The following is a 10671-nucleotide window of genomic DNA, read 5'->3' on the forward strand; positions in this document are numbered from 1 at the left end:
ATATTTAAAAATTAGATTTTTAAGAAGATTGCCTTGAGATATACAATTAATGTACAATCTTGTGTCATGACAACTTTGTATGAAAGTGAGAGAGAGAGAGAGAGAGAGAGAGAGAGAGAGAGAGAGAGTGTGTATATATATATATATATATATATATATATGTATATAGATATTACATATTTTAAAATATTTAGAAATTAGATTTTTAAGAAGATTGCCTTGAGATATACAATTAATGTACAATCTTGTGTCATGACAACTTTGCATGAATGTATATCCTTAATCAATTTTGTTTATCTATTAAAGACAAGGCAACCAAAAGGAAAAATGTCATGTAAGGGAGTTTGCATACCACTTTTCTAATGAAGGACTATCTATGAAAGTTTCTTATTCATTTTTATGGTTTATCATATTAAAAAAATAAGTTCCTTTGCACCTCTTGGACCTTATTGAACTCCATTGATACATAGCACTTGAAAACAATTTATGCTTCAAGACTTGATTTTATAAAACATATAAGTATTGGATGAACTATTTATTGTGCACATATAATAATGCATATCATTTGTTTTGAGACATCTCCTCCATTGAAAAATATTATCTTGGTGGAGATGTAACTCTTATATAAATTGCATATAAATATCATGTATCTTAGATATATCATTTTTATATTTTTGTTCATAAATATCTTTATGTCTATCATTCATAACAATAACATCACATGTTTTAAAACTATTAGTATAAGAGGGCATTGGGAAATATAGTATGTTTAAGAGGCTATTATGGAGGAGGTAATGCGAAAAAATTTCCACACTCAATCACATAAATTATGTTGTAATCTATGAAATCTTATACTTCTGACTATGAAAGACACCATAGATAATCTTAAGTTTGACTTGTTTTGCTAAAATTGCTAAAAGTATTATTGAGGTTAAAATTCAAATAGATAATCTTAAAGGAAGCTAAGATCTATTACTAAAATTAGTGGTCCAGTAGCTTCGGTCTATCCATCAAGTTGAGGATTTTTTATTTTTTATCCATTAGCTCTAGGTGATCTATTAGCTTAAGAATTTTCATTCCTTCTCTCATTGATTCTTGATCAAGTTTCAAAGAATTTTCATTTGTTATCTCACTATAAATCAAGAAGTGATTTAAATCAGTTGATTCTGAAGGAAGTCACACTCATACCAAATTGTAAAGAACACACTAACTAATAGTATTATATAAATTTCTGAAATTGTGATCTAATATTCTCATTGTACAAACAACTTTTGATCATCTTTTTGCTTGAAGAATCTTCTTCTTTAAATTTTAAAAATTAAAATTAAAATTTATTTTTACAATATTTTTCGAATTCATCATTGCAATTTTCCTTTTATTGAAACTAGAAATAATAAAAAACTGTGATATCCACACAATCATGACCCCAAAAAAACCACAATAGGTCTGAATTGTTAAAACATCACAAATTGATTAATATTCACTTAAAGAAATTGCAGAACATCTCACCGATCAGATAAATAATAGAAAAATCTCAAAAATGTAAAATTAACATAACATCAATGGTGCTGCAATATGCACAGAGATAATCATGGATATTAAAAATGGCAAGGAAGTGAAGTAGCTAAACAAGACAAGTGGGATTCAAGATGCAATCTGTATACATTTGTCACTTACTAATAACTTGGCATTCAATGAAAGCAATTGGATGGCCATGTTAGAAACCTGGAAAGAAAAGCAATTACAATCTGAAAGCAAGGTCAACAGTTCGCCCATCAGGTAAACAAATGAAGCAAATCGCTCTGGGGAAGAACAGGATCAGAAACATCAAATGCTAAGAAACTTAAAATCACTTATCTGAACAAACTTCTTTTGAGACATTAGCAATGGCATTTTTATAAACAGTCTGCAGAGTAGCAGATTCAGGATGCCTTTGTATGATCCGGGCAACAAACCTAGCCTCCGTCATGTTCAAGATACCGAAAAGTTGAGTCGGATTTAACTTCTCTGCTTCATTCTTTGCTGTCATATTTTGCAAAACAGAAAACCTGGGCCTGATAACCTTGTCCAAACTCATTGTAAACAGGCGTGGATGCTTTGCCACAAAATCTAAAGAGAGTTCCATGTGATTGAGCATAAACTCCAGCTTTTTCTTGACGTTTTCCTCCGACTTGCTGAGAACTGAAGGGTCGGCCCTAACTACTTGCAGGGCTTGTTCAGGTGAGAGGCCGCTAAGCTCAAGATTGTGAATTCTGCCCTCTAACACTTCGATGCAGCTCACGGCCACAATGCTGACAACGTATTTGTACATTTTGCTTTCCTTGCGAACGCCAATCTTGCGAATGAGATCACGTTGCTCGGGTGAGAGAGAAGTGCGGGTCAAAATCGAGGGTTCAATCAAGAAAAACTTGGTGAGCTCTGTTCCACGAAAGCCCAAATCTTCCCAAAAAGCGATCGAGGGTTTCAGGGTTTCATGCAAGTTCTCTCCAAAAGCATAGCTTTTCCTTATTGCTCTGATCAGCAAATCCTCTGTTTGGAATACGGTCTTGAGAAGCTCCAGGTTGGAGCGGAGGACTTCCAGCTTAGAGGTCAAGATCCGCGGCAGCCAGGATGTGATTTTGGTCACATTTTCGCCCCCCATACCGTAATCTCTAAGCAGTTGAAGCTTGGGCTCCAGCACTCTTTCCGCACTTGTCGCCAAAAGCGAGGGCTGAGATCTGATTATGCCGGCGATTTGATCTTCGTTGCAACCAAATCTGCTGAGTATGGATGCGACATCTTTAACATTATCCAGGGTTTTCAGCCGCCCCAATGAGGGCTGTTTTTTCAACATTTTAGCAGCATCGGCTGAAGAGATGTTAAATCTGGTGGTAACGAAGTGCACGAGGAGATCTTGCGAATGGGCATTGCTGCTGTTGGTGACATTATTACTCTCTTTAAGAGTTGAGACGTTAGAGGGAAAATAGGTTAGGGTTTTGAGAAACAGGGCGCGCGGCACTGGCAGGGAAACGAATAGCTTAATGCCCATACCGCGGGCAGAGGGCAAACTAGGGTTTCCTAAGCTGCAAAGAACGAAACTTAGAGTTTCGATGAATACATATACTCTTTAACGTTGATACTTAGTAGAAGTGGAGATTAAATGGGATATTTCGAGGTTTGAAATATCAATTAGGATTTACCACATTTTGTTTTGGTCTATAATGCAATCTTGTTAATATATTTTTCACAGTGTTAGTAGAAGATGTAAAGTTTATGATTGGTGTTGGTTTTGGAGTAATTTGAACGAAAAGTTTAGTGCTTATTTTGGATTGTATTACAACATGTTGATATATTTTGTATTAGAAGATACAAAATTTATGATTGGTATTGATATATTTTGTATTAGAAGATATAAAATTCATTATTGGTGTTGGCTTGGAGTGATTTGAAAAAAATGTTTAACGCTTGTTTTAGATTATATTACAACATATTGTTAATATATTTTGTACTCCTTTCTTAAAGAGATGAAATGAATAATTGAGAATATCATATTACAAGAATAAATTATATTAATGAAATTCATTATTAGTTTTTGGACTTACATAAACAATGACATAGTGGATCTATAAGATTTGGGTGTGATGCAAGTTCTACATGTTTTCTATGGTGTTTAAGGTTTGAGGTTTATATTTCTCAATTGTATGTACAAATTAAAGTCATTGTTTCAAAGGATGAATGTGAGAATCTAATCTAGCTTTCTCTTGAACAAGGAATATGAGAAGCTTCCAAGAATTGACAAACTTTTGATTGTTTAATCTTTTAGGAAATGTGATAAGTTATGTCTTTATCTTATTGACTAGAGTATGTTATATAAAGAATATTAACATAAACAATTTTAATATATAAAAAAGGTGAGTAGTTCAATAGTATTAATACTTTACTTAATCTACAACTAGTAATCACACCTAGGTGTGCAATGGGTATGTCAAAGAGGTGTGGGGTGATATTTATTTTATTTTTCCAAATATTTTTTATTGTGAAGGACTTCATTTGATAGAGGTATGAAATGTCAACTAGGAATAGTTATGTTCTTTTTTCTTTGGCATTGTAAATGTGGTAGAAAGGAGATCATTTGGTAGGCTATTTAACAGTAATATTTTTGCAATAAAGTTTGTGATAGAGAGATAATACCTTCAAATTGACTATGCATCCACTTACGAGGATTGAAACATTATTTAAAAATAACTTAAATTTAGAAGACAAGAAAGTTCAATTACTAATGTGATCAAGTTATGTTTGCAAGAGTAAGAGAGGAATACAAAATAAGACACAAAGGGTAAGAGCAAGAGAGGGGGAAGTAACAAGACAAAGATAAGAGACATAAATAAAGAGGAAGACAGGGATAGAGATGGAGATCAATATGGTGAAGGAGAAGGTGAGTTAAACAGCAGGAGAGAGTGGTGTGTGTGTGTGTGTGTAGAGAGAGAGAGAGAGAGAGAGAGAGAGAGAGAGAGAGAGCTTTGACAAATATTGAGAATGATGAGTTGGTTCTATTTCTTCAACAACATGGGTAAAACTCATGTTTATAAAGAGTAAGAGAAATAATCAATATATTAGACATTTAATATTTATATTTGTGAAGGAGAATTCACCATGCATTGGAAAGTGGATGCATGCACCTCATTCTTTCCGTGCATGCAACAATTCAAGATTGACAACACCATGCTTAACCATATATTGTCAGTATGCATGCATTTAAGTTGTGGCCTACCTTTGTTGCACTAGTATTTCTACCAATACACCATGTGTCTTAAACGCTTAATATTTTCTTCCACTGATGGGCCTAGATTTTGTCAAGTAACCAAAAATATAGGGATAACCAGTGTGTTAACCCCAGGCAACTTGAAAAAAGAAGGACTGAATCACTTGGTCAATACAGGAGCTACTCGATAAAGGAACAAACCAAGAGTAAACTGAGTAATTGTTAACACTCGATAAAGTAGCATGTTAACCCATGCAAAAATCACAAACAACATTCCAAAAAAAATGCACAAGCAAGAACAAAGATTCTACTTTGTTTTGCCAAGCAACTTAAACACACATTAGAATAAGAAATGGAGACACTACCAATACAAAGCACTAGAGATAGGCAAGTTAGCTTCCTTGCTTCTTTCTATTAATCAAGATCAAACTACTATAGATCTGGAATGTAAATCTACAAACCTAGAAATAAAAAACAACTAACTACAACTAATGTTAATAAAATAAACTTGCAGCAAGTATGGTTGCATACAAATATGCCTAGAGCAATCACTGCTTCAACAGGACTAAACATTCACTTACAAAAACTAAACAAACTTCCAACCTGTGTTGTTGCACACTCTAAAAATACTCTTTGTAGTTGTTGCTCTGCAAGACTCTGAATCACACAAAATGTCTCTACCTTATGGAATGCAAGAACATTCCCTCCTTTTGTCATTTTGTTGCTCACAGATTTTTCCCCCTCCTTTTCAAATTTTGAACTCACCTACCCGTATTAAATGTTATTTATGTTGGAGCTACAAATAGGGGATGCCAAATTTGGTAGGTGGGCACACAAGAGGCTCACAAGACAACCAAAAGCATTATAGATTCCAACACTCCCCCTTTGTCCCGATCCAACAAAATAAGGATCACTGTTGATCCAAATTAATTACGCCAAGACTTCTTCTTAGGCACACAAAACTTTCTATACCCAATGGCTTAGTGAAGATGTCCGCTACCTACTACTCGAACTTACAATACTCCATCTTAATTTCTTCATTTTCAACCAACTCTCTAATGAAGTGAAATCTAAAATCTATATGCTTGCTTCTTCCATGAAAGACTAGATTCTTTATCAATGATATTGAGGAAATGTTGTTACTGTAATAGATTGTGGTTCCATCCTCATGTTTTTCCTTCAAATCGGCCAAGATTCTTCTCTGCCAAATATCTTGACATGTTGCTACATTTGTTGCTATGTATTCAGCCTCTATTGTAGATTGAACAACAATAGGTATAAAGAAATGGGATATCAGAATGTGACAGTTCAAAATCAATGACAAAAAAAGTGGTATTTGTGTTTAAAATATGAAGATGATGTAAACTGATGAAATGGGTAGAATTGGATGAATTTTATGTCTATAATTTTTATAATTTTTTTGAGTAAGAATTTATTCATTTTATTTTATTTTGAAGTCCCTTTTTAAACTATAATAAATATAGGGTGTAGTTCCCATCAAACAAGTATATGCAAATCATCTTTTTTTGTTCTAATTTAAAAACAATATATTCATTCCATAAACTCCACTTAAACTATGCATAGATAAGATAGGCATGCCTTTGATCTTCTCATAAGATGTGGGGTGTGATGGCTTGATTTTTCGCTTACCCATTTTGTGTAAAATTCTTGAAGAAATCATGAAGAATTGTTGAAGAATAACCTAGGGTTTGTAAAATTTTGTTAGCCCTTGAAAAAACCCTAGGAAAGTTCTTTTGTTTGATCTTTTCAAATTTCTTAAAATGTATTTTTTTTAAAAGGGCGTATGTAGTTTCCATGCATACGTTCCTTGTCTTAAGTTTTGAAATAGTTATGCTCTTACGTTTCATGAACATTTCAAATATACTAAGTTGTAACTATGCGAAGTAAAGGAGAGTGCATGTCTGCATGCGTATTTCACCTTAAGGTGTTTGTAGTTGTGAGTGTACAAATGAAGGAAAATAGTCAATATAAACTATTAGTGCATCATCGCAAGGTTTAGTCGAATTTTGGTTTTCTAAGTTGTGAAGCTACGAGGTAAGAGGAATGTTAAGTTAAGCTAGTTAAGCACACTGTCACATGGTTAAGATGGATATCTAGTCCTGAAAATGTGAAGGAGAAATAAAATGATATTTGAAGCATTACAAGGTCACAAGCATAAAGTATTCTGACGGCTTAGTTGTGGTGAAGCTGCAAAGTGTTAAAAGTTAAGGGCTTGTCACAAATTGCAACAGTCATAAAGGTGTGAATAAATATGGTTGCAAAGTTGTGATTGAATAAGAGGCTAAGGGTTCATAACATCGCAAGTCTTATTATAACAGAGAAAGTTTTTGGTGTGAAATGGCAAAATGGTCTTGTTCATAGCAGTCACACTTATAAGTTTTAAAGCATAAAATGACTTTTTCAATGACAAAATCTAAGTTGGATGTATGAAAATTTGAAAAAGCATAGATTTAATCTATTTTATGAAGATTGATAGGTTTTTAATTGCACCACCCTAAAATGCCAATTAAAGCTATGCTCTCATCACAAAATTTGATAAAACCTAGAAAGGAATAGGTTGTTATTACTGTTTTCTCAAATTGTTTGAATTACTGAGCGATTTCAAGTACAAAAGTGATTTATGAGCGGTTTTCATCAAACATAGCATACAAAATCAGCGAAAATATTTGTGGAAATGGCCCAAAGAGAAGGAGAATTGATTGCACAGGTAGTAATTGAAGAACCAGACACTCCCTTGATGATTCCCAGTACATTTATAAAAGAATGGATGCACATCTTGCCTGGTTCCACTAATGCTAAGAATGCAAATGACCTCACTTTCAAAGATCCATATGCAATGTGCAGAGATGCAATTATCCCTAACAGAAACAGGTATGCATTTTTTTGGTTTTTCTATAAGAATAGAGTGAAAGAGTTTCCAATTTGTTACCCTTGGATAAGAAATTTGAGAAAATTGATAATTCCAGAGGTATTTGTGGATGTGGATTTGGTTGAAGCATTAATTAAATGTTATAATCCTATAAATAAGTCATTTCATTGGAGGGATAGAAGTGTTTTTCTAGCATTGGATAAAGATACATTCATATAAGCATTTGATTTGGGTGGACCTATGTCATTTCCCATTGATATTAAAGATTTGAATGAGAATTTTAAGAGATATAAGAGTTTTTATATGGGTAGAAACATGACCCAACACATTTGCAAGGTGAAGAAGGATGTAGGAGAAATTCCAAAGAGGAGAGATATTGATGAAGTCGTGCCCTTAGATTTGTTTTAGAGATATTTTCAGAATATTGTGTTTGGTATTGACAAAGTCCTAGGTATAGATGGGACCATGAATACTTCAGGGGCATATTGTGTCATAGCTTTAAATATTCAAGACCCAAATCACTACATTTGTAGAATACATCATTGAGACTATTCAGAAAGAAATTTTTGATGCCCAAGAAGAATTGAAGGATTTTAAGTTCCCTCATTATTCCCTCCTCAGGCATCTTATTTTGTCAAAGAATATTGATATATTTTTTGAGTCAACACAAGAATGGGGAGAGAGGCCACTAGTACAAAGATGGACATGGGTATGGCAATTATATTATCCATACTCAAATGTTATCTCTTTCTATAATGACTTTGTTTATCCAATTCTAAAAATAATAGGTTGTATAATTGAAAGAGTTCCCAGAAATGTTAGGAAGATTATTAGACCTAAATGGTGCTTTGATGTTGGAAAACAATTGACAAATGATTGGGGTAGTGTTTTCTTGTTTGAAGAGTATATTGTTATAAGAATCTTTGGGTGTCCTCAGCCACCTCACATTTTGCCCAAGTATGTTCCTAAGAGATTAGGATTGGTAGAAATTTTCTACCAGCTAATTTCTTTCAATAGGGAGTATTTGGGAAAGGTTGTCAAGAAGGGGACATTTTTGTGCAGATGTACTAAAGTAGGGGATTTTGAGATTGGCAAGAATGCTATTGAACAAACTAATTCCTTTCTACAAAATTATAAGATGCCAATTGGGCTAGCTAGAACCTATGACCCCTATAATATAGTAAGGCATGCTTTGAAAAGTATGAGAGGATTGCCCCCTATAAAGCCTATGTGGGAAGAGGATATTATTCCTGATGGGTTGAGTGGGGATGTTTATGGAGAAAGAATGATAAAAATTAGAGACATTGTCAACTATGAGCAAGAAATGGTAAAGGTAGACCCATCTTTTAAAGGGTTTTATCCTAATGAGGAATATTGGGTCAGATCGGATAAATGTGTTGACAGTTGGTAGCTCAAGTCTTTGAGGCAATTAGGAAGAAGATTGATCTAGAGTATGTTGATGATTAAAATATAGTGGAGGTATCTGATGAAGAGGATCAATCTAAAGATGACCAGCCTAAACAAGATGTTCAAGATGCTCTTAAGAGTTTTGCATGGGTAGAACAAAGGCATAAGAAGCAAAAGATGGTAGAAATACCAAACAAGGCTTAGCAAAAGGCTCTTTAGATTTTGCCAAGGGGAAGTAAGTACTTTGATGATGTTAGAAGAAGATTCCTAATGTCACAGGTATCTAAGAATAAGCAAAGAACAAATAAATTGCAATTAGAGACACAAATATTTGATGATAGAATCATTGAGGCTAATGAGTTTATGGATGATGACAATCTTATTAAGTCAAATGAATCCTAAAGATTCCTTTTTAAAATAAATAGAAATGAATTGAAATTACAAACAAAGCCTAGAGATTCAAATGAAAAGGTTGCTGGGTTGATACAAAAGTTCCAGGACTATGACCCTACTAGTGAAAACCTCACTACTAAAGAGGTTAGAGACCTAGCAAGGAGAAGTGGAATGATTATCTTCCCAGGATAGGATCTGAGCTCTTCATTTTTACTTGATCAAATAAGAAGACAAGAGAGATTTATTTCTTTTGAAGATGAAAACCAATATGGGGAGATAATGGGATCATGGTTTAATGTGGATGCCTAGACAATGGCTATATGGAGTTTAGCTCTAGAGGATGATAAGCCCACTCTGATGGAAATAAAGGATTCCCTCAAGGGAAATGTTATATTTTGGCATGTGCAATCTACATCCAATGACAAGATTTTGGGAATGCATACTTTGGTAGAATTAATAGGTAAGCATAAGATGGACACCCTTCAAGCTCAACTTGAAAAAACCTACAAAAAATTTATTGGGACAAGAAGGAGTTACGAAGAGGAAATGAAGAAGACTTATGACTTACAACAAAATGTCATCAAACTAGAAATGGAGGTGGCTTCATTGAAAAAAAATGTTAGAACTATCACAGAGGTTCATGACAAAGAAGTGCAGAAAGAAGGCCAGATATTTGAGACAGGGGAAACATTAGGCCAGGCTATGGAAATTGATGAAGAAAAATTAGAAGCTAGTAAGGATGCAGAGATCAAAACTTTGAAGAGTGTATTAGTCCATAAGATCAATGCATTAAAGACAATCTCATAAAATGTGCATGATAGTTATATTGCCTTAGAAGGAGTGGAATACAAATGTGTAGAGGCAATTTCTCTGTTATCTCCTTTATTTAGCACATGGGGCACTTACATTCATTTCTTTGATAACATAATCACTATACTTCCCCAGAAGAAGGACCTACCAAAGGCAACCATTGCGAGTATGAGAAAAGCAATTCATAAGGTAAGAGATCTAAGTAGTTTCTTTGGGGGAAAGATGCAACTAGTACAAAGTAAAATGAAAGTAATTATTGTTGGGATACCAAAATTTGTGCTTGTAATCTTGGATAGTGAAGGAAAAATAAAGGACTGGACTGAATGGTCATCATCATTTGATAATATCCTTGATCGTCTTAGGCTTTTGTCTTTTTATAACAATGAAGCAAGTGCCACTACTATCTATGATATGATAGACATAGTTTATA

At 33.8% G+C, this 10671-nt stretch overlaps 1 protein-coding gene across 1 annotated transcript; it reads right to left on the minus strand.

Moving 5' to 3' along the window:
- Positions 1–1616: 1616 nt before the first annotated feature.
- On the minus strand, positions 1617–3097 carry LOC149553600 (transcription termination factor MTERF8, chloroplastic-like). The gene has a single exon (XM_089789020.1). The coding sequence runs from the start codon at positions 3026–3028 to the stop codon at positions 1850–1852; it is 1179 nt and encodes a 392-aa protein (XP_089645146.1). The 5' UTR covers positions 3029–3097; the 3' UTR covers positions 1617–1849.
- Between the last annotated feature and the right edge of the window lie 7574 nt (positions 3098–10671).

The sequence above is a fragment of the Cupressus sempervirens genome, chromosome 6 (assembly GCF_028749045.1).
Source record: "Cupressus sempervirens isolate cs-2001-9-10 chromosome 6, ASM2874904v1, whole genome shotgun sequence".
Classification (NCBI taxonomy): Eukaryota; Viridiplantae; Streptophyta; class Pinopsida; order Cupressales; family Cupressaceae; genus Cupressus; species Cupressus sempervirens.

Excerpts from the sequence above, each read along its gene's own strand:
- LOC149553600 (XM_089789020.1), bottom strand. The coding sequence starts at position 3,028 with ATGGGCATTAAGCTATTCGTTTCCCTGCCAGTGCCGCGCGCCCTGTTT.